The sequence below is a fragment of the Tachypleus tridentatus genome, chromosome 4, assembly GCF_004210375.1.
Source record: "Tachypleus tridentatus isolate NWPU-2018 chromosome 4, ASM421037v1, whole genome shotgun sequence".
Taxonomy (NCBI): Eukaryota; Metazoa; Arthropoda; class Merostomata; order Xiphosura; family Limulidae; genus Tachypleus; species Tachypleus tridentatus.
This window is the reverse complement of record NC_134828.1, coordinates 9,339,450-9,365,636: the sequence shown is the minus strand read 5'-3', so window position 1 is coordinate 9,365,636 and position 26,187 is coordinate 9,339,450. Positions and strand designations below refer to the sequence as shown.

At 35.8% G+C, this 26,187-nt stretch overlaps 1 protein-coding gene across 3 annotated transcripts in view; it reads left to right on the top strand.

Annotated features, from left to right (window-relative positions):
• Positions 1-26,187, top strand: part of LOC143248539 (E3 ubiquitin-protein ligase RNF220-like) — a 143,330-nt gene that overhangs the window by 99,881 nt on the left and 17,262 nt on the right. For all 3 annotated transcript variants that reach the window (XM_076496969.1, XM_076496968.1, XM_076496967.1), the window contains exons 3-10: positions 14,292-14,418; positions 16,437-16,479; positions 18,093-18,158; positions 18,614-18,656; positions 19,999-20,117; positions 21,687-21,810; positions 22,407-22,500; positions 23,503-23,589. In XM_076496969.1, the coding sequence (XP_076353084.1) occupies positions 14,292-14,418; positions 16,437-16,479; positions 18,093-18,158; positions 18,614-18,656; positions 19,999-20,117; positions 21,687-21,810; positions 22,407-22,500; positions 23,503-23,589 (703 nt within the window). The remainder of the gene's footprint in view (positions 1-14,291; positions 14,419-16,436; positions 16,480-18,092; positions 18,159-18,613; positions 18,657-19,998; positions 20,118-21,686; positions 21,811-22,406; positions 22,501-23,502; positions 23,590-26,187) is intronic.

Sequence of the window (26,187 nt, the reverse complement as noted above, 5' to 3'; positions counted from 1 at the left end):
GTAAATGTATTATGCTATATACGAAACTATTAAACCTTGTACATTCTGCTAGATACAGTACCCATAACTTGCCAACTTTAAAATTATAACGAATGTTTATCAGTCGCGTTTATTTTGTAGATAAATATTGAAACCCAATTTCTGACTTCTTGAGGATATAGTCCATATTATCAGTAATCTTTATGTATATTTTAGGTGTTGTTAATTTCTTAGTTTTTGTTTAAAAAAAAAAAGCTGCTCAGTATGAGATTGTGCTTGTAATTACCGCTGAGATCGAACCATGAACTTTAGCAATATAAATCTGTAAGCATATATCCTTTTAAGGATTTTATAGTCCATTTAGTTAGCAAAATTCGCTTACAGTTTATAATTGTTGCTTTTTAGTTATTGTTAAACGCAAAGCTACCCAATGTGCTATATGTGCTACGCCCACCCCTGGTATCGAAATACGGCTTTTAGTGTTCAAAGCCCTCAGTCTTACCGCTGAGTCACTAAGTGGGTATTTCATATTAATTTAATTTATATATTTCAAGTTTAACTTGTTTGTTTTGAATTTCGCTCAAAGCTTCGCGGGGGTTATCTGTGCTAGATCTCTCTAATTTAGCAGTGTAAGACTAGAGGAAAGGCAGCCAGTCATCACCAGCCACCGTCAACTCTTGGGATGTTCTTTTACCAACGAATAGTGGGAATGACCATCAAATTATAACGCCCCACGGCTGAAAGGGCGAGCATTTGGTGTGACGGTGTGTGTGACACATGATAGATGTTTCCCTCGATGGGACAACGGATAGTCTACGGACTTAAATGCTTAAATCAGGGGTTCGATTCCTTTCGGTGAACACAGCAGATAGGTATGACTATACTATAAAAGCACTCACTCACACGCACACAGACATGCAACAGACTTATGACACAAGTTTTAATTTTCTAACCAACACCGTATTGAAGAGTCGTACAACACACAACTGATCTGTGGCTTGTATTTGATTTTCTAACCAATCCTGGTTTGAACAGTGTCATCTGTTCTCGATGTAGTGGATACGAATAAATTGGTTGGCTGATTAATTATACGGTGTGTGTGTCTAGTTAAACGAAATTAATTGTCAGCGATGTCCTCATACATCTTGTGACAGAAAGAAGGCCATGTAAGTCAGCTGACCCGTCCTTGCCGGATGTTTGTGTGATGAAACATGTAGTGGGCAGGCAGGTCACAGAGAGTTGGAAAGATAGATTTTCGCAGAGAATTCTTGGAACTCGCAACAAATGGAAGTGATCGAACCCGTTTTTATCATTAGTGGTGATAATGAAACGGACTTCTACAGTTCACACCATTAAGAAAACCCCGTTTAACATTAAGCTCGTTTGATTGGGTAGGCGAGACGGAAATGGCTAGATTCCACGCGCACAGTAGTAGATGGTGGAAACGTTATGGGAATGAGGAATGCTGTTTGTTATATAAGATTACATTGTTCCTGATACCATCGGAGAAACGGTAACCTCCACGTAGACCAGTTGTTCTTGTAAAACTGTGACATCTGTTTTGTGTTTTGGGATTATAATTATATGTTCGGGGTCCTTTGTTACGTGTTACTATTAAAGTTGTATACAGAGAGAAATTCTGTCTTTGGAAGTTTTCAGTTTTTACGACTTCGGGTGACTGCAACACCTGCCGCTTTGTAGTTAGGTTTTGTTTAGGTGTGCTTTTTGTTTTCAGAACATAATATTGTGAGGTGTACATTTGTTTGTTTCGAATTTCGCGCACGGCTACTTAAAGGCTATCTGCGCTGAGGAGTACGTAATTGCTAATTTCGGGTAAACGCTATTAAAGGATTTCTGTATAGGAATAACACTAAACGGTTAGCGGTGTATACAAGTCGATGTGGTTATAAATTAATAGGGTTTGGTGACATTTAATATTAATGATATTTGACTTCTCCAATCCGATTGCTGCCTTATGCAACGTATGGACCAAACGGGCAGGCCAGAAATGTCCAGATTCAGACATAACTGTCAGTAAAATAGAGTTGCTGAGTGAACGGATTGAAATCAGTTAACAACACCCACTGCCTACAGGATCACTTTTAACCGAGTTGCGGGATTGACTGTTACTCTTATAACGTCACACTGTGGGGAGAGCTTGTACAGCGGCACTTCTCAACACGAACGTTGGTTCCTCCGCTCCGCAGCCTGGTACATTAAACCAATAAGTCACGCTAAGCCTATTTATTGCAATGGAAGATTAGGGGAAAAAAAAAAAAAAGCAAAATCGCATTAACTTGTAGGAGAGTAAGTTAAGACAGACGTATAACGTCACAAGCGCGTGTACAATAAATAACTCGGCTGTAAAATATAAAGGCAAGTGGGTTTCTCGTCATCACGAATAAAGGCAACTCGTGACGACTGGCGCGTTATGACCAGTGTATAGTTGCTCGTTCAACTAAACACAAATCTAAATGAGGTCCTTATCGAGAAATTCCAAACTATCGCAGTTTGTACTGTCTCGGTTCACATTATTTCTTACATTAACTTGTGAGAATGTCATATTAAAGTTCTGGTTTGTAAGTGTTCACTTTCCAAAATACAACTCGCTAATTGTTCTCTATAGTAGGATCTAGGGTTTACACAAATTACGCACAATTGCTTTCTATAACAGGATCTAGGGTTTACACACATTACCCACAATCGCTCTGTATAACAGGATCTAGGGTTTACACAAATTACGCACAATCGCTCTGTATAACAGGATCTAGGGTTTACACACATTACCCACAATTGTTCTCTATAGCAGGATCTAGGGTTTACACAAATTACACATAATTGTTCTCTATAGCAGGATCTAGGGTTTACACAAATTACACATAATTGTTCTCTATAGCAGGATCTAGGGTTTACACACATTACCCACAATTGTTCTCTATAGCAAGATCTAGGGTTTACACAAATTACACATAATTATTCTCTACAGCAGAATCTAGGGTTTACACAAATTACACAATTGTTCTCTATAGCAGGATCTAGGGTTTACACAAATTACACAATTGTTCTCTATAGCAGAATCTAGGGTTTACTCAAATTACACAATTGTTCTCTATAGCAGGATCTAGGGTTTACACAAATTACACAATTGTTCTCTATAGCAGGATCTAGGGTTTACTCAAATTACACAATTGTTCTCTATAGCAAGATCTAGGGTTTACACAAATTACACAATTGTTCTCTATAGCAGGATCTAGAGTTCACACATATTATACACAAGTGTTCTCTATATACTTTTCAAGTATTATGTGCCATTCGCTTGGGAAGATGAGAAAACGTAATATATGTGTTCTTCCAGTCATTAGAAGTAGTAATGTATTATTTATATGTTTTTATGGGTTGAATATAGCAGAGAAAAAACACCCTTCCTTTAAAAAACGTCTATACCTACACGTGTGATCTTCATATCTGAGCCTTTTCAAAGTTCGTGTTCCATTCATGACACGTAGTAATGTTCAGTTAAACCTTTTTTTTAACGTGTTTAACATCTGTCCTTGTCGTGCCTGTGAATACGACCTCTTTCTGCACTCCATCTGTTGGAGGGTTTTAGAATAATAACAAAATTAGGCCCATGATTTCGTCTCCAGTCGTGTATAGTCATAATTTTTGTTTCTTACTGTTGCCAGTAGATGGCACTACCTAGTTGGTGAGATCCTACATTTAATTAAAAAAAAAAGTTATTTGGTCTGAAAACCAGCGTATCGTAAAATGAGTTCCGCGAGACATATCTAAAATTTCATAAAATAGTTTTAGAAAATGATTTAACTTTATATGAATTACAACAGTTAGTTTTGAAATGCAACTTTTCTGGTACACAGATTTTTTTAAAATATCCAAACAAAAATTATCGATAGGTTTGTAGGTTCGCGAACAAATTGTAAATGAAAAAATGTAACGTGGCTACTACAGCTTCGGAACCAGAGAACAAATATGGACAGTTTTAAAATATGAAAAGATGTAACGTGGTTACTACAGCTTCGGAACCAGAGAACAAATATGGACAGTTTTAAAATATGAAAAGATGTAACGTGGTTACTACAGCTTCGGAACCAGAGAACAAATATGACAGTTTTAAAATATGAAAAGATGTAACGTGGTTACTACAGCTTCGGAACCAGAGAACAAATATGGACAGTTTTAAAATATGAAAAGATGTAACGTGGTTACTACAGCTTCGGAACCAGAGAATAAATATGGACAGTTTTAAAATATGAAAAGATGTAACGTGGTTACTACAGCTTCGGAACCAGAGAACAAATATGGACAGTTTTAAAATATGAAAAGATGTAACGTGGTTACTACAGCTTCGGAACCAGAGAACAAATATGACAGTTTTAAAATATGAAAAGATGTAACGTGGTTACTACAGCTTCGGAACCAGAGAACAAATATGGACAGTTTTAAAATATGAAAAGATGTAACGTGGTTACTACAGCTTCGGAACCAGAGAACAAATATGGACAGTTTTAAAATATGAAAAGATGTAACGTGGTTACTACAGCTTCGGAACCAGAGAACAAATATGGACAGTTTTAAAATATGAAAAGATGTAACGTGGTTACTACAGCTTCGGAACCAGAGAACAAATATGGACAGTTTTAAAATATGAAAAGATGTAACGTGGTTACTACAGCTTCGGAACCAGAGAACAAATATGGACAATTTGTGTTTTAAATTAGGTTTTATTGTTGATATAAAGCCGTTATATAACATTTCATACCTGGAAGCACAGACATGTCATGTGTGGTTATACTGTTTTTACAGCGTTCATAGCTGATAGTAACAAGTTGTGTATCGTTGCACTGTTTCTACAGTGTTCGTAGTTAACAGTAAATATGTATTTATATATACGACGTAAATATGTATCGTTTTTCCGTTTTTTATTATTGTTGTTAGTGTAATGACAGTGCCGTTGTCATCTGATGATGAATGTTTTAAATTAGAGTTGTCCGTGGTGAAAATAGAATTATGTGTCACCGTGCAGTGTCGTGTTTGTCTGTTGAGTAAATACACCTTATGTCACATTCATCTGTTAATTCTCTACTAAATAATGCTTGTTTGTGGCGGGAAGCACATTAGGGTTGTAGACTTGTATGTCTTAGACAGAACGATTTGTGAGTGTAATGAAATAATTTATTATGAAAACAGAACGATTTGTGAGTGTAATGAAATAATTTATTATGAAAACAGAACGATTTGTGAGTGTAATGAAATAATTTATTACGAAAACAGAACGATTTGTGAGTGTAATTAAATAATTTATTACGAAAACAGAACGATTTGTGAGTGTAATGAAATAATTTATTATGAAAACAGAACGATTTGTGAGTGTAATGAAATAATTTATTACGAAAACAGAACGATTTGTGAGTGTAATGAAATAATTTATTACGAAAACAGAACGATTTGTGAGTGTAATGAAATAATTTATTACGAAAACAGAACGATTTGTGAGTGTAATGAAATAATTTATTATGAAAACAGAACGATTTGTGAGTGTAATGAAATAATTTATTACGAAAACAGAACGATTTGTGAGTGTAATGAAATAATTTATTACGAAAACAGAACGATTTGTGAGTGTAATTAAATAATTTATTACGAAAACAGAACGATTTGTGAGTGTAATGAAATAATTTATTATGAAAACAGAACGATTTGTGAGTGTAATTAAATAATTTATTATAAAAACAGAACGATTTGTGAGTGTAATTGAATAATTTATGAAAACAGAACGATTTGTGAGTGTAATTGAATAATTTATTATGAAAAAAGAACGATTTGTGAGTGTAATTGAATAATTTATTATGAAAACAGAACGATTTGTGAGTGTAATGAAATAATTTATTATGAAAACAGAACGATTTGTGAGTGTAATTAAATAATTTATTATGAAAACAGAACGATTTGTGAGTGTAATTAAATAATTTATTATAAAAACAGAACGATTTGTGAGTGTAATTGAATAATTTATTATGAAAACAGAACGATTTGTGAGTGTAATTGAATAATTTATTATGAAAACAGAACGATTTGTGAGTGTAATTAAATAATTTATTATAAAAACAGAACGATTTGTGAGTGTAATTGATAATTTATTATGATTTCAAATATATTAAAAATATTGTTGTGTTTATGTATACATATATACACACGAAGCTGTTCAAGAATGCCAGTTTTGTCTTGTAGACAGCGAATATTAATCAATGTGTTGAGGTTTGATTGATAATTCTGTGTTAGTAACCAGGTTAATGTTTTATGAGCTTGACAGATCGATAAGAAAGGATGAATCATCTACGTTTAAGTGTCCCTGTGGGCAGCTCCTAAAGGTCAGAAACATTTATTTGTTTAATACACTCTTTGACTGACCAACCCCTCAAACCTTTATAACCAGTTGACACTGTCGTGGCTGAACGTTAGGACCGAAAACTTGATCTCGCCATGTGGACTCCAGTTATAAGCCGAAACAATCTTTCACTGACATAAACATTCAGTTGTATAGTGATTTCACGTGCCAGCCACTTCACCACCCAGGATGGGGAAGAAGTGAACGCAGTTGTGACAGTTTTATAGTAATGTGATTGTTACCAGAAAGAGGGGTTTGTAGAATATCATTACCCCATTAATGAGGAGGCAATAAGGAAGGGTCAGGAAGTTTAGCCGGAAGCTTCCCTCAGTTGTCAGGACAATTCGTTTCACTGACCACTGATGTTCAAGCTCATTGGTTTGATCAGTGATTATCATTCCTCCCAGCTCTGTCCAGAGAATGACCAATGTTAACGGTCATGGTTATTATTAATACTGCGTTTGTTCTACCACAGAGAAACTGGTTGATTTAATAACTGTTAGAGCTTTGGTAAAATGTAATATGTTTACGGTAGTACTGTTTTACCCTTACACAAGACAAACATATATATATGTATGAACATAAATAGTTTGTCTCTAGAACCTTTACATATGCCGCAAGGCTATTAATGGTGATGTTTCACTTAGCAAGAGACGAATAGCTGTTGTTACTGTCTGAAGTGTGTGTGTACCTACATACACGGGCATTTAAGAACAAATTAAACTTGTCCAGGCTTTTCTGTCAAGGGGTTAACTGTAAATCTTTCATATATTTTTCAGTATTTGTAAAGAAATAGTTGATAAAACTGTTAGAAACGAAAAGTTTCATAAATAAAACAGGTATTCCAAAGAAGGTGCCACACCTCACTTAGTGTGTTTGTTGAAGGTGCCACACCTCACTTAGTGTGTTTGTTTTAAATCTGGATTACATTTTTTTTTGCATTTTACACGGAAATCATTTCTGTTGTCCACTTAGTGTGACGTCATGATGTCATTGTATTCTGTGTGAAAAATAATTCAGAAGTAAGAATTCTTATTGGTCAGTTACTGATTTTTTCATATTGTGTGACGTCATAATATATTGTATATTGTTTGAAAGGTTAGTTCTGAAGTGAAAATGATTATCGGTAAACCACTGATTGTTCACTTAGTGTGACCTCATAGTATCGTATTGTTTATTGTTTGAAAGATAATTCTGAACTGAGGATGTGTATTGGTAAATCACTAATTGTTTACTTGGAGTGACGTCATAATATATTGTATACTGTGTGAAAGACAATTCTGAAGTGGAAATCCTTATTGGAAAATCACTGAAGTGTAATAAACAGCTGTACAATAGAAATAGAGTTGTGTTTTAAATCACAACAGCCAACAGTACAATCCGTAAGAGTAGGACCATCATCATGTTACAATTGAACAACAATGACAGAAAAAGTGGCATTGTTTGATTGTAACATGACGATGGTTCCATCTAGGTGGCACTGTGGTATGTTTGCAGACTTACCACGCTAGAAATCACGTTTTGATATTCCTAGTAGACAGAACTTAACTAGAAACTTCCATTTATGGGTTGAACAATTGTTGTTTATCACGTTAAAATTGTTTTCCTTTTGTTTACTGTATTTTACAAAATTAACTACTCTTTCAATGTACATGATTTTTCTAGGTGGTGAGACAGGGGTATCTCCCCAGTGTTACACCCCAGGAGGACTAAGGGTTTAAAGGTAGCTTATTACAAATATAACTGCAAAGTGCTCAGTTGTAAGCCCGAGAGTTTATAATGTGAGAATTAGGGTTTCAATCCCTGCAACGGGCACAGGTCAAATAACCCGTTGTACAGTGATACGCTGAAACGAAAACAGACTTAGAAACGAAGTCTAGGTGCAAATTTGATATATTTTCTCATTTCATAAAATAAGTGAAATTGGTTATTTTGGGTAATCATATAATTTCAAAGAAATATATGCACAGACATATATACATATACAAGAAGGAAGAAAACCAAAATTAGAAATTACGGTTATTGGCGTATGTGTTAACAATTTGTTTATGCCAGGAAACCACTTGTATGTAATACAGGTTGGTCCTAATGGTGAGTAAACTGTACCAGAAATAGAGCTAGCCTCAGATTACCGTTCTAGGAATACATACTTCGTGAAAACATATCTACAGGGTGGCCCATAAGTCCCTACCCTACCATGTATCCAGTGTATCTATGTGCTGTCCCTCATTCTCGCCTCTCGCTAGTACAGCGGTATGTCTCCGGATTTACAACGCTAAAATCAGGGGTTCGATTCCCTTGGTGGGTTGAGCAGATAGCCCGATGTGGCTTTGTTATAAGAAAAACACACACACTATTTCTCATTATACGACTTTTAAGGCCTGGCATGGCCAAGCGCGTAAGGCGTGCGACTCGTAATCCTAGGGTCGCGGGTTCGAGCCCGCGTCGCGCTAAACATGCTCGCCCTCCCAGCCGTGGGGGCGTTATAATGTGACGGTCAATCCCACTATTCGTTGGTACAAGAGTAGCCCAAGAATTGGCGGTGGGTGGTGATGACTAGCTGCCTTCCCTCTAGTCCTACACTGCTAAAGTAGGGACGGCTAGCACAGATAGCCCTCGAGTAGCTTTGTGCGAAATTCCAAAACAAACAAACAAACAAACAAACCCTCATTCTCGCTGCATAATATTATGCACAATACGCTCTTCAAGTGTAAATGGGCTTAAATCGGCCATGTTTCTTTGAAAAAAAAAGAAACAAATTTATAATACATGCGTAATTGAATATAGCAATATATTGATGGGTAGGGACTTACGGGCTACCCTGTGTACTAAGTTTATATTGATGTTTTTATATACATATATTTAAACACACGCACATTGTGTTTTCCTTTGCTTTAAGACTGTTTATTCGTTTATTTCGGATATTCGCGTAAAGTAACTGAAAGGTTATCTGCGCCAGCCGTCCCTAATTTTGCAGTGCAAGACTGGAGGGAAGGCAGCTAGTCATTACCACCCACCGCCAACTCTTGGGCTACTCTTTAACCAACGAATATTGGTATTGACCGTCACGTTATAATGTCCCCACGGCTGAAAGGGCGAGCATGTTTGGTGCGACGGGGATTCGACCCCATAACCTTCGGATTACAGTTTTTTTCTTACCCTGAACTCTTCCCTGATAGTAACATCGTGTATTAGTTATTGAAAGAAAAAAAAAATCCAGTGATTTTATCTGCGATTATTAGAAAGAACTTCCTTTAAACCCTCTCGTAGCGTGGATTAGTCATACTTTTTGTGTATTAGTAGATTCGATCGGTTGGTAAAAAGACACACTCGATAATACGTAACATGAACCTCGTGTATCCCGGTCCTGCGCGTATATCCGAGAACAGACTTAGTTATATCGGCGTATAGCAAGCGACGGAACGACCTGAGCCCCGACCGTGCAGTTCTTATTTTTGTAATATAAAAACTAATAAATCACTGGGTATGTTATGGGGGTGTTGTAATACCTATAAAACTTCGAATTTACTGAACCTGCTGCCACAGTTATCAAACCACGAAGACTTAGCTGTATGTTATAAGTTGAAGATATATCGTAATAGGTGTTATGTTTACAACACTAGTACGTTTCGAAAACGTTTAACTTGTATTCGGTGTTTCTGTACAATACTTACAACCGTTTTGTTTAAGGCAAGAGTAAATGGCGTGTCTCTGAAATATGTAGCTAAGAAATTATTAAATAAGTTAGTGTTAGAAACATTTGTAAATTGGACGAAAGTTATACCGGATTAACAAACGTCAGGCACTTTCTACATGTTAGTGGTAATAATTATGACTAGCGCATAGCCGGTCAAACTTAACAGGGTAGGTATATACGACTACCACTCTACAGTATACCTTAACCTCGCATTTTGTAGCTAACTGAAATAAATGAATTTTGCAAAACCAAGCTAACCAATAAAGAGACAGAAAAGTGAAGTCGAGCCAATCAAACGCCGGCAAATTCTTTTGTGAGCCAATCAGAATTAAGATCATTAATGAAATGAATTCGTGGCCTGTGTGTTTTGGTAACACTACATTTTTCCAGAAATGGCGTCATGTTGTTAGCAACAGAAGTATAACGTAACGTTTTTCTATGTATTAAAAGTATCAAATGAAATATACAGACAACAAAACTGAAAAAAAGAAAATTGTTGATTACCTAATTTAGTCTCTGATTAGATAGTTTTTTTCTTTTTATTAAAAACGTTGGTGAAATAAAATTGTTTAATTGAGAGACGACATGAGTTTATCATTGAATAGATATTTTTATTTTCATGATGTATTTTATCCACTTAGCTCTAGGTTAGGTGATACCACGCTACACCTTGGCCCGGCATAGCCAGTTGGTTAAGGCACTCGACTCGTAATCCGAGGGTCACGAGTTCGAATCCCGGTTACACTAAACATACTCGCTCTTTCAGCCGTGGGGACGTTACAATCTTACGGTCAATCTCACTATTCGTTGGTAAAAGAGTAGCCAAAGAGTTGGGTGAAGACTAGCTGCCTTTCCTCTAGTCTTAGACTGCAAAATAAGGGACGGCTAGCGCAGATAGCCCTTGAGTAGCTTTGCGCGAATTAAAAACAAAACATTACGCCTTTACTTCAGGCTTATTATATCAATATTCGTTACATTTATAAGGTTTCCCGCCACCACCGCCCCTTGGAACCCTGTCGCTAAAATTGTGATGGGTAGACAGTAAACGAACTATTCAATCTGGATAACTGAACCGCATTTTGACTTTTATGAATCCTACTATTTCGAGAAATCAAGCATGACGTAACGTGACACACACTGGCGTTTATATTGGTTGAGATGAGTGTCCTAGACGCGATTGAATACGTTTAAGGAATGCCATGCGGGTATTTTAATTTTTTATGTTCATCGCTTTGAATACCTGTTAATCGGGTATACATGTATTGATAAAGGATTACAGCTAATGCGAAAAAAACACACGAAAATCACAGCAAATAAAAGAAACCATCAGAGTTTTGATACATACATGCACCCTTTAAAGTCTCACGTTAGATTCTCAGCAGGTTTTATAATTTAATTTTGAAAATAAGACTGCTGATTGGTGATTGACTCCGATTACAAAAAGTCCGATACAGTATACCTTTCGTTAGAGCAGCGTTGCCTTCCGTTTTGTTGCTTCGAATAAAATATAAAAATTTCAAGTACGGAGAGTATGACGGATCACTCTGAACATTGCAGGTTAATATATTTATTACACTGTAAAAAATTTTTTATGTGGTTGGCGTCTTGAATAACGGGACCTTTGTGGCGTTCAAAATGAATTTGTATGTTAAACATTATATACGTGACAAATGAGTCTTGGTATAAAACGCCTTGTTTCAACTTCGTTACCATAAATAACGTCATAACACCCAAACAAGACTGCGGTTCTACCAGTACAGAATTCTCCTTAATTAATTAATGGCCACTGATATATCTTCTCCACTTTAAACCATCTGACCATTCATTAAGTGTCAGGTTAGAGTTTTAATAACATTAGCGCGTCTTTCCGTATGATCACCTCAAATTAACGTGTTGTACAAGGAGTGTGAAAAGAGATTTCTTCTTGTGACAGTTTCCTGTTTTTCCAGTTCTCATTAAAAAAAATATGAATATTTATAACACTGTTTGCTTATAGCAAAGCCACATCGGGCTATCTGATCAGTCCACTGAGAGGAATCGAACCCCTGATTTTAAGGTTGTGAGTTCGTAGACTTACCGCTGTACTAGCGGGTGACTCGTGACAGTTAAGAACTTTGCGGTGTTCTGGTTGTTACATACACCATCTGCACGTGTTGTCTTTATGAATTTATTAGTAGACATCAGCTTCTTTTTGTCTCTGCCCCCAACGCTAAAAACCAGGTTTCGATACCCGTGGTGGGCAGAGCACAGGTAGCCCATTGTGTAGCTTTGTGCTTAATTCAAAACAACAACAACAACTTTCTGTCTCCCCATCCTGTTGAGACAGCGGTGAGTCTTTGAATTTACAAAGATAATATCAGGGGTTCGATTCCCTTTGGTGAACGTAGCAGATAACTCAATGTGGCTTTGCTCTAAGACACATTCAACTTATTTCCTAATGTTCATAAATTCAGTTGTAGACCATACTTTGTGTGTTGTCTCTCAACTTCTCCCAAAAACTCACGAATTCAGTAATATAAAAATTGTCGTTTATTAACGTTACAACTCGACGATTATTTCATGTCTAATGAACGCGTATGTGAATGTATATATTCGTACCCGCCCGTATGAATACGTTTTTATAACGTCGTCGAATACAGTTGCACGTGTAATCAAATATCCAACCAAGTTGCAGTTGCGTTTCATTCACGAGTTTTCTGTAACTCAAAAATGTGAATTTTTACATAAGAGAAACCGGTTTCAGTGTACAGTATGCTGTGATGTGGATGCTACTATAAAATGATAGCATTTATTGGAAAAAAAAAAAAAGCTATCATATTTATTTATCACGCAGTACGGTTTTTATCTCCTTGTAATACTTTGGAAAGACATTTTGCAAGGCTCTGTGACGTCACAAACTTATCTGTCTGTAACGAGAATAAAACGCTACTGCGCACTTTCAACATGGCGAATGTACATAAGAATTCGAGATTTACTTATTGTTTTACATAAATATTTTTAGGGTTCAAAGGGTCACGAACTATTTTTAAAGAATAAATTAGAAGTAAACGTTCATAATTACAGTTCTGCGGAGTGAAATGTTTACGTAACATTTGCTTCACTCGAACCAGCATTGTAGCTTTTAATAACGTCGGCCATATTGATATCCTTTTAAGAATATGGCAACGTTCCTGTTTACATAAAACTTCAAAACTTTTATTTCGCTCTTTCACCAACTACAATATATGTTGTGACTTTATTTTATTTTTGTTAGACGTTTTGAAGTTAAGCCCAAAGCTGCACAGTGGTCTATCTGTGCTCTTTCCACCACAGAGATCGAAACTCGGTTTATAGCTTTGTAAGTCTGCAGACATTTCACTGTGCCACACGATTCTGAATTAGTTGTGACCAGGGGCGTAGATTTTTTACACCCGATGGGGAGATGATTTTTTCAACCACTTATGTGGACTGTTCAATTTGCAAATTGGTAATCTCTGATTACGTGAACCTGAAAGCTGTAAACATGCAGTCACAGAGTAATCTTGTTGCCACGATACTTGCACGTATACTTAGGCCTACTGATTAATACTTACGAACTATCGCTTAGATCGAAAAGCTTAGAAGCACGCCTATATTAAAGATGTACATTTCGGCTACTGAAAAAGCCTACATCTCGGCCTAATTATGTGATTCGATTGGTAAGAACACGAGAAACACAAGAACAAACACACAATTTGTAGGCCTGTGATGCAATAAAATAATTCAACAGACCAAACTGTAAGGGGGGATGATTGTATGCCCCCATCCCCCAGGATTTACGCCCCTGGTTGTGACTATAGAAACTAAGTGACTTTGATTGAATTAATTCGAATTATGAGTGAGAAATTTGTTTTCTGATCGAACGTAACGGTGAATCACAAGAGCCTGACTGTCCACACGATTTTGAAACATTTTATTATAGAATCGTTTAAAATGATCCTTGTGTGAGGATTGTTACAACACTCGCCCCCTAGTGGCACAGTCTGTGGAATTACAACACAGGAAACCGGGCTTTTCGCTACTCGTGGTAGGCGGAGAACAGATATCCCATCTCGTAGTCTTGCGCTTAAGTTTAAAATAAATTGTAAATTTTTTTTAGTGCTATAGTTTTACCTTGATGGAATCAAATGATTATTTTAACAACGTACTAATAGGAAAACGTCTATTTCACTCTTTTTTTTTTTTTTTTAATAGAAGTGAAAAAAAGAGGGCTGCTGGATGGACAGGCATCGTGTTGTCCAGTGTGCGGACTGACCATCAGACCAGCGGAGTTGTTATCACATTTTGAACAGGAAGTTGAAAAACTGGATAAAATCAACAAGTAGGTGCTACAGGTTTACGTAGGTAATCTGATAGTTTTTCATTCGTTGTACTTTTGTAATTTAGTGAGCCCTCCAATAGAAACTAAATATGCTATGAGAACAAAAACAAAGTCCTTATGCGTTAATATCATCGAGGTTGAAGACCTGGTTTACCGAATTAAAGAACTAAACGCAAAGCTGAGAAAAGTAATCATGAGTGTCTTAGGTTCTCTATTGCAGTTTCTCCCGTGTTTTGGGTGAGTCGCACTGATCTTTGTACACGCATAGAAGCGATAAGTGCTGGAAAATAGAGGGCGCTACACTTTCCTTAATTATTTAGTAGTTTCATTCGTGTTGTGTTTTTATTTTTATAACAAAGCCACGTTAGGCTATCTGCTGAGTCCACCGAGGGGAATCGAACCCCTGATTTTAACCTTTTAAATCCGTTGACTTTACCGCCGTACCAGCGGGGGACGAGTAGCTTTAGCAAGTTTGCTGTGTCTGTAGGTTTGATAAAATTATGTATATTTGTACATTTTCTTTGTATTGTAATTATTGTTTGAAAATACCACCAGTACTTAATTTAAGGAGATGTGGATTCTGGAAAACAATGTAATGAACAACATATAAAGTTTGAGGTTTTAATGGTTTACTCTAATGTAAAAACTGAAAGACGTTGTGAGAAACTGTTGCATATTAAATTATGCTTCAGAAATTTCGTGTGTGTTAACTTTTGGAGTTGTGGATCTTATTTAGAAACTGTGTATCTTGAATGAAAGGAATTCTTTAATACCTACTTAGAAGCTGTAGTTGTTTTAACACTGAGGATAAAGCTGGTACGTAAAGTTTCTAATGTTTTGTAAAATAGAGTATTTCTTTACTTTTTCTCCTGTCCCTGTGTATGTGACAGTTATCTTCTTGAGACCATCAAGGACTTAGGGTTTTTTATTATGCCTTCAGATATGCTACGGTGGTAAACTTGAAATCAAAGCCACACACAGTTTTCTAATAAGGCCGTGGGTAATGCGAGACAAAATGTGTAGCTTCTGGCTCTTGTCCATCCTTAAAGGTTGGAAACATGTTCTGGAAGTCCAAGTCTATAGTTTATGTATTACCGGCTCTTGTGTGTTAGGTTCACAATTTTAGTTCTTTTTAAACGTGTTGAAGCGGGTCTGTTAACCTGTTCAGTGCCGTAGACGAGATAACTCGTCTAAGTCGATCGGTAACACAGTGCCACGGACGAGTTAATTCGTTCTCAGTAATACCTAACCTCAAAACTAGATGTCAGCACCATACATGCATTTGACCTACTTACAAATTGTTTCACTTTCGATCCAAAATGGCGTTACGAAAAAGTTACAAAATGAAGAAGCATTAGAGTTGTATTGTAGTAGCTGAAATACTTGGCAGTCAACAGGCTAAACATCATTGAGACTTAATATATGTAGTATTACTTAATATTTGTAATATTACTTCAGATTAGTTGAGTGTTTTTCAATGTTACTTTTACTGGTATTGTAGTAAGATTAGTGTTCTAATTACTAGGCCTGGAGCTCCAATCAGCTTAAGGGAAGACTTTGGATCGGTCGGTTTTGCTAGTTGGATAAATTCTGTAATTGCTAGGCCTGGAGTTGCTAACTTTGGAGCTGTTAGCTTGTGCCACTTGAAAGAAGACATGAAAAGCACCGGCCCTTTCTTGCCTTCCGAGGCACAGCAGTGATTTAATCGAATAAATACTGATTGGTTCACATCCTACGTTTTCTTATCCAGTCTGTCCCTTCTTCTGAAATATCTGAGAAGGAAAGCACGTTTTGCTTTCTATCAAGAAGACCCAGGATTGAATTCTGGTCACTAGCAGAGAAACACAGCCCTTTTCAAGACCTATCTAAAACAGAAAAGTTAATAATTAGTGCGGTAATGACAAATAATTAATGATTAGTCTTATGTGATAGTTCAGGCTGCTGACCATGCAAGTAACTGATATCCTATCTTTACAAACCAATGATGACATTAACAGATATTTTATTTTTTATGTTAGGATCCTCAGGAGGCCAACCAAAGAAGGAACCCCACATATTAGGGTAAGTTATCTCAATGCAAAATACAGTAGTAATTAATAACTTCCAAGAACTATCAACATTAGTTGACTAACTAGTTGATTAAATATGACCATGCACTTCTAAAACACATTTTAGTTATTTTCCCTAATGGAATCCATTTTATAATCTATACTGTCGACTGAACATGAATTGTTATAAAGTAAAGTTTTAAGCTTCAAGTTAATATGGCTTAGCTACTATTGGATTTCCAGACTGTGAATTCGAAAGTATATAATTTGTGTCCTTTTGTCGTAAAATCGCGCCTTTCAGTTTGGGGTTGTGAGTGCGCTATAAAAGCGATCGTCAGATCCCACTATTTGGTCAGATAAGAATAATCCACGAGTGAACGATGGGTGTTATTGACTGATTATCCAATCTCCTCTCGGATGTACTTCAATTGGCACATTTGGCCCTGCAGTAGAGCTGACAAACTGGGTTCGAAACTTAACTTACCATGGTAAGTTTATTTCTTAATTTCGTGCAAAGCTACACGAGGCTTATCTGCGCTAGCCGTCCCTAATTTAGCATCCACCCACCATCAATGTTTGGGCTACTCTTTTACTAACGAATAGTGGGATTGACCGAACATTATAACGCCTTCACGACTGAAAGGGCGAGACATGTTTGGTGTGACGGGGGTTCGAAACCGTGATCATCAGACTACGAGTCAAGCGCTCTAACAACCGAGCCACGCATGATAAGAATGACAGGCAGTGCCCCAGCATGAATGAAGGGGGTGGTAAGGTGCTAGTGACTACTGCCTTCCCTCTAATTGGAAATTTAAAACTAGGGATGGCGTAAAATAACGCCCTTAGTAGCTTTGCCATAAAAACAAATACAAGTAAGTTGAAATTACGAAAGCATAGTGCAGGTCTTCTTTAAGGGAAATTTTAAACGAAAATCAGAATTATTCATTTCACGTGACATGACAAATACAATCAGACAGCTGTCACATGAGTTGTTTCATATTTCGTCAAGTAATCGGTTAAAAGTTTTGTGTATCTGCGAGTTTTTATTTCAGTTTCCTTGCGAGTATTGTTGTCCTCTCGCTGTACGTTCAAAACGTGAAAATATTCTTAAAATATCACAAAATAATTTCTGACCTTTTATATTTTCCGCTCACTCAACTCGTATAAACTCTTAAGTTGTGTATTTAGTTGGAATAAAGTGTAAACAGTATTCCCGTTATATTGTTACTATGTGTTAACAGTATTCCCGTTATATTGTTACTGTGTGTAAACAGTATTTCCGTTATATTGTTACTATGTGTAAACAGTATTTCCGTTATATTGTTACTATGTGTTAACAGTATTCCCGTTATATTGTTACTGTGTGTAATCAGTATTCCTGTTATATTGTTACTGTGTGTAAACAGTATTCCCGTTCTATTGTTGCTATGTGTAAACAGTATTCCCATTATATTGTTACTGTGTGTAAACAGTATTCCCGTTATATTGTTACTATGTGTAAACAGTATTCCCGTTATATTGTTACTATGTGTAAACAGTATTCCCGTTATATTGTTACTATGTGTAAACAGTATTCCTGTTATATTGTTACTATGTGTAATTAAGAAATGTGGTCTCATTTCTAAGAATTCGCCCTCTCCAGGAAACAGCAGAAGAAAGGATTCCATAAATACGTTAGATTCTCGGTGGAACGTAAGATACTATTTTTATATTAGTAGTTTTTTAAGTTTGTTTTTCAATAACATGTATCTAGTATTTGTTTTAAAAGCAAATAAATTGATTATTGATGTTGTGAACAAAGTTAATGTTTTCAGATTCTCAATAAAACTGCTTTAAATCACACTCTTTCGTTCATTAGAGAACCATTATATCTTTCATTTGTAATTTAGAAAATATTTAAATAACATAAAGATATCGTAGTTTCAACACTTAAACTTAACACGTCACAGTAAAATCGGTTGTTGGATATGGACACTAGACAGTGATAATTATAAACAAACCACGCTAGTTAAACGTACAGTAATTAACTTTTCTGTTTCATTTAATTAAATTCACAAACAACTCCATTTTTTTCTTTTTTTTTCTGTCATCTTAAAACGAATTTCTATCTTTTTTTATTTTTCATCTTGTTTATTATTTGGACACAGACCTTCGAGAAAGTACAATGCAACCGGCACAATCGGCTTGGAGGTAAGTGGCGCCATCTATTATATTGATAAATTAAAATGTGTTTACTGTATATGTATGTATGGCTTTCGAATTCCCGGTTTCGTGGTACTGGAAAGTTCTCGATATCTTCTTATGTACCTGTTTTAAAATTTAATGAGGCAAAGACAGTAAACGCCACCGCTGTAGCAGACGAACTGTTTGTGCGCGTGAAAGCTAGCTAGTTTCAAATTTCATACCGTGTTAGTCCCAACAGCGACTTTTTATTGCGACAGCTGCGTCGGTGTAAAGTGAAAGTTTGAAATTTATAGAGTAGAAACAAATGGGCCTACATGAAATTTAATCAGCCGCACATACCGAAGGAGTCACCGAACTTTAAAATTAAAGTTCCAAGAAATACTGTGATCGTATTGAAAAGTGGAAACATATGCAAAATAATGTGTAGGAAAATACGGCGGTCGGAGGTATTCGCAGTCCAATAAAAGCTCTGTGGGAAAGTTACTACGTTTCTTACGAGCGGTGTGCGATTTGAGAAATCGAGGGAATATTGCGCAACGTAATTTCTAAGGGCCTTACAACATTTAGCAACGAATATACCAATTAATATGACTATATCAGCGGTGAGTGAGCCAGATACGTGGTTATTACATTCGCATAGAGTTGTTGTTTTTTTTTTTTGTTTAGTGAATGCGACACAATAAATTATTGTTAAACGCGTAACCAGTTTCGATTACGATTTACTAAAGTTTTAGTAAGTGGTGTTTGATTATGTTTTTAACCCATACATTTGTTTGTTATAAATTGCAAAAAAAATATCTTTCTTACAGTTAAGAGAAAAAAACAAAACGTACATTTTTTTGTCAAACACAGGTTTGAGGTGTTTTTGAAGGTTTTCATTGATTTCATAATAAGCTTTTTTTTTTTTTTTTTTATTTTACATTTTACGATTTTACTAATTTAACGAAAGCGTAATATTTTATTTGTATATATTTTTATAAATTAGGCCTAAAGATGACAGATCTGTATAAATATATTAATACTGTCTGTTGTACCTTCACGTAACTGCTTATCTATATAAATATAATAATACTGTCTGTACCAAAATATTTATGGAGGTTCATAGGGAGATGCATACAAATGTTCAGTTTTGCGGTTTTTACGGGTGTTTTTTTACAATTACGTATGAGAGAAACAGTTTTCATTAAACGTGAATTTGCGTGACTTTAGTCCATGGGACGGGTACTCCAGCTAGTATACTAATTAATAGACTTAAGTTACTTATTTTGATCGAAGATTTGCGATTTCGGTATCATGATTCGTATACAGCTAAAGAAACTTTACAGACAGTGACGTATGTTTGTTGCAGTTCGATCCTGCAAAACGAAGAAAAAATTGGCGGAAGAAACTTTGTGTCCTGTGTGTTGTGAAAGTCTGACAGGAAATCAGGAAGAGCTCAATATTCATGTGGAACGGTGCCTGAGAAAGGTACGGGGTCTGAATTATAATGGACAGCCAAGAACGTGTTTATTTCTATGTTATGGTTCATATGGCCAGGTGGATAAGGCACTTGACTCGTAATATGAGGGTCGCGGGTTCGAGTCCCGGTCGCACGAAACATGCTCGCCTTTTCAGCCGTGGGGATGTTATAATGTTACGGTCAATCCAACTATTTGTTGGTGAAAGAGTAGTTCAAGAGTTGGCGGTGGGTGGTGATGACTGCTAAATTGGTGACGGCTAGAGCAGATAGCCCTTGTGTAGCTTTGCGCGAAATTCAAAACAAATTCTAACAAATCTACCAATACATGACGTACAAATTATCCTGTATCGGAAGTTAAAACAGTCCTCAAAGTTTCGGTTTAAATGACGTCACTGGACCCTAATGTGAAGCTGTGTGAACATAAGTATGTATTATGTCAAAGTATTAGGGGAAATCTTAAATTAGTAAGCTTGGGTGACGCGAGAAGTTTGGTTTTGTTTTCAATTTCGCGCAAAGCTACACGAGGGCTATCTGCGCTTCCGTCTCTAATTTAACAGCTAAGACTAGAGGGAAGGCAGCTAGTCATCATCACCCACCGCCAACTCTTGGGATACTCTTTTACCAACGAATAGTGGGATTGACCGTTACATTATAATGCCCCCACGGCTGAAAGGGCGAGCATGTTTGGTTCGACGGGGATTCGAACCCGCGACCTTAAGAAGCAAGTTAATCACCACAAGGGGCTATCTTTGTTCTGACCGCCCCACACACACGCACCCAGTGGCACTGCAGTATGTATATGTGCGGACTTATAACGCTAGAAACCGGGTTTCGATACCCGTGATGAGCAAAGCACATATAACCCATTCTGTAGCTTTCTGCTTAACTGCAAACAATTAAGCTGTGTCCTGCTCATCATGAAACCCGATTCAAGCGTTGTTAGTCCGCAGACGTACCCGTTGTGTCTCCCCAGTGAAACATTTTACTTCCAACAAACTTTGAGGTTTTAAGCTGTCTATAAGTGTTTATTATCCTGTGTAATTTTTTAAATGATAAAACACACCAACATGCCTTTCTGTAAACAATTACAGAATTCAGGTGACACAGTAGCCGCTGTAAAATAATGCGTTTAACAGAAGCTGGATGTTAAAAACCATCTTTGTTAACCTGAAGATAACCTACGAAACGTTGTTGTGTACATTATTTCAGTTAAAGTTTTAATACCCATATTAGCCGTCTTTAGAATACATCAAAGCCCCTTGTGTATGTATTAATCCTGCTATCGCAGAGTTGGATAAGAATTGTGATTTTAAATATTTCTCTGGGTTTGTGCACGATGGTGATATTTGAATTTTTATTGTTGGTTATGATTTGTAAACATGGTGCCAGAGGGAGCTAAAGTAGTCTTTTTGCTGTTGTTTGTTATTGAAAAGCTTTCGATTCTCTTCGGTAATTCTTTTTATTTTAGTTTTTGGATGTCGTAACAAGCTGAGAAAACAGTTGTTTTTTTATTATTCTGTTGAACTGGTTGTCCATATCGAAAAGTTCGATACTGATAATGTTTTGGTTATCATCAGAAAGAAAACAATGGTTCGGAAGATGAAACTGTGGATGTCGAAACGGAAGATACGTTTCAAGAGTACGAGTGGGCGGGTCAAATCAGGATACGAGCAACGTCGATATTCAAAGGAATATTTGCAGGTGGGTCTGAATTATCCCTAACCCAGTATGTCTTCGGACTTACAACGCTAGAAACCGAATTTCGATGCCCTTGGTGGACAGAACACAGACAGTCCATTGTGTAACGTCATGCTTACTTACGAGCACAAACATTTGAATTAAGTTGGGTAAGTCGAATATTAATTTAGCACCGAACGACTACCAATAGGTTTCAGAGTTTATAGCTGAAGAGATGTATTAACTGTTTGTGTATTTTAAAAAGGAAACCACATTGGGCTGCATCTGCTGTGCCCACCGCTGAGAAATCAAATCCCGGATTTTAGCGTTGTAAGTCTTTAGACTTACTTCTGTTCCTCGGGGACAGATCAGTCAGTAAAATGTCCTCATTATTTAACTCATTACGTATTTCATGCACGAAGCTTGAATAACTTATTCAGTATAAAGATGTAAGAAATAATCGCTAATGAAAAGCGTAATCTAGTAATAAATGGTTCAAAAAATGTTGATTTTTTCCGTCGAGGATGTAAATGTAAGGAGTGATCAGTCTGTACCAGGAAGAACACGAACAGTGAAAACGTAACGTATTATGTAACTGTGAAATATTTCAAATCTTTCAGCATCAGGTTTCCAAACAAGAAGACATAACAGCGAAGACGATGAGCGAGATCTGAACGTAGATAGCGACGATACTGCCACCTATGGCCAGCCACAGTATCCTTTAAGAACGTTTTTATATTAAATGTGTAACGTTATTTTATAAGTAATTGAGTTCGCGTTTAAATTAGATTAGGGATAGAACATTGAAAGTGTTAAAGTTCAGGTTAGGTTAAGTTTAATATATTATTTACCACTTTATCAAGTTGTAAGTGATTGAATTGGAATCATGAGATTTTGGTCTTGGATTGATTGTTTGTTTTTGAATTTCGCGCAAAGCTACAGAAGGGCTATCTGCACTAGCCTTCCCTAATTTAGCAGTGTAAGACTAGAGGGAAGGCAGCTAGTCATCACCACCCACCGCCAACTCTTGGGCTACTCTTTTACCAACGAATAGTGGGATTGACTGTCACATTATAACGCCCCACGGCTGAAAGGGCGAGCATGTTTGGTGCGACGTGGATTCGAATCCGCGACCCTCAGGTTACGAGTCGAACGCCTTCGCCAATCTGGCTATGCCGGTCCTTGGTCCTGGAATCGAATATTATTTGCAACAGGCACGAGACAGTACAATCTGTTATCACCTCCTTAAAGAAAAGTATTATTTGGGATACCAAATGATGTGTTTCATTAATATTAATTAGTTTTGTGTGTCTAGAAAGTCATCATATATAAATTTACTTCAAATTATATTCATTCAGTGGTAATACGATCTTGACCTTTGACCTACATTCAACAAATTTTAAACAATTATTCTTATAAGGCACTCAACCTTTATACCAAATATGGTCAAAATTCTGATAAAAACAATGCCTCAAATATTAGTGTGGGCAGTAAAATATTATAATAATGGCTAGCAAGTTATGCAGTCATAAAAACAAACAAACATGATTTTAAGTTTTAAAATGCATGTATTCAACAAGAATATTCAAAATTAACATGAATTCAGTTATGTTTGTCAGGCTGGGTGTCATGTAATGTTTGATGATGCGGAAAGCATGAACAGTTTTTATTTTATACTGTAACGTTCACTATAGATTCCTTGATGCTAAACACTAGATACACTGAAGCCGATATTATACCATGCTCTTCGGATGAGCCAACAGAGAATAGAGAGAGAGAACTGCTTAGAAGAGCATTGCTAATGTAAGTCATCATAATGTGAGAATATTAATAACAGTTTTCTTATTAAAGCAAGACTGTAAAAAAGGACTTATTAATGTATTTTTACACTTGATGTTTTACTTCACAGAATTATACTTAAATAAACACAGATATGGTTCTTTTATGATGGCTTTTATTTTTAACCTAAATAATCATTTGCTATGTATTCTAATGTGTATAGAGTGTTTTAATTACTGCAAAGAAAGAAAATTAATCTTGTTCAACATTAACTTTCTTACTTGGAGGTACAAACTGTTCATCAAAGAAATATGCAGGTGCCTGACGAACGTTTAAAATCAGGAAAGAAAGACGTCAAACAAGGACGTGTATTATTGCCCACTTTCTTAAACCTGTACATGGAAAATATATAGAGAGAATTAGAACGTAAAAAGAATTAATATCAACAACCTAAGATATGAGATGACATATCATTACTTACTCCAACTTTACCAGATCTATAAAAGTTAGTAAATGAATTAAGTTAAAAAGGAAAACACTGTGAAATGGAGATGAAAGCTAAAAAGACAAAATCAGTGGTAGTAACTAAGAACCAAGATGTAACTACAGAGAAAACATGAACTGAACTTAAAAAATGTTTTGTACTTTTAGTACACTGAAGATGTTTATAGTAAAGTGGAAATTAAAGGAAGATTAGAAATATCCAGGAGTGTATTTAACAACATATCAACATTAATATAACAGCATGTCAACATTAATATAACAACATGTCAACACTGATATAACAACATGTCAACATTGATATAACATGTCAACATTGATATAACAACATGCCAACATTGATATAACAACATGCCAACATTAATATAACAACAAGCCAACACTGATATAACAACATGCCAATGTTGATATAACAACATGCCAACATTGATATAACAACATGCCAACATTAATATAACAACATGCCAACATTGATATAACATGTCAACATTAATATAACAACATGCCAACATTAATATAACAACATGCCACCATTGATATAACAACATGCCAACATTGATATAACAACATGCCAACACTGATAAACAACATGTCAACATTAATATAACAACATGTCAACATTAATATAACAACAAGCCAACACTGATATAACAACATGCCAATGTTGATATAACAACATGCCACCATTGATATAACAACATGTCAACATTAATATAACAACATGCCAACACTGATATAACAACAAGCCAACATTGATATAACAACGTGCCAACATTGATATAACAACATGATATAACAACATGTCAACATTAATATAACAACATGTCAACATTAATATAACAACATGTCAACATTAATATAACAACAAGCCAACATTGATATAACAACATGTCAACATTGATATAACATGTCAACATTAATATAACAACAAGCCAACATTGATATAACAACAAGCCAACATTGATATAACAACATGCCAACATTGATATAACAACAAGCCAACACTGATATAACAGCATGTCAACATTGATATAACAACATGCCAACATTAATATAACAACATGTCAACATTAATATAACAACATGTCAACATTAATATAACAAGCCAACATTGATATAACAACAAGCCAACATTGATATAACAACAAGCCAACATTGATATAACAGCATGTCAACATTGATATAACAACATGCCACCATTGATATAACAACATGTCAACATTGATATAACAACATGCCAACATTGATATAACATGCCAACATTGATATAACATGTCAACATTGATATAACAACATGCCAACATTGATATAACAACATGCCAACATTGATATAACAACAAGCCAACATTGATATAACAACAAGCCAACATTGATATAACAACAAGCCAACATTGATATAACAACATGCAAAAATTGATATAACAACATGCCAACATTAATATAACAACGTGCCAACACTGATATAACAACATGCCAACATTGATATAACAACATGTCAACATTGATATAACAACTTGCCAACATTGATATAACATGCCAACATTGATATAACAACGTGCCAACATTAATATAACAACATGCCAACACTGATATAACAACATGCCAACATTGATATAACAACATGTCAACATTGATATAACAACATGTCAACATTGATATAACAACTTGCCAACATTGATATAACATGTCAACATTGATATAACAACATGCCAACACTGATATAACAACATGCCAACACTGATATAACAATATGCGAAAATTGATATAACAACATGCCAACATTGATATAACAACATGTCAACATTGATATAACAACTTGCCAACATTGATATAACATGTCAACATTGATATAACAACAAGCCAACACTGATATAACAACATGCCAACTTTGATATAACAACATGCCAACTTTGATATAACAACATGCCAACATTGATATAACAACATGCCAACATTGATATAACAACATGCCAACATTGATATAACAACATGTCAACATTGATATAACAACATGCCAACTTTGGTATAACGACATGGATGATACTAGTTAAATGCTGTGTGTTGTTAATCCTAGTATATGATGCTGAAAAGTGGACAACATGTGAAGCAGCTGCTAAAAGT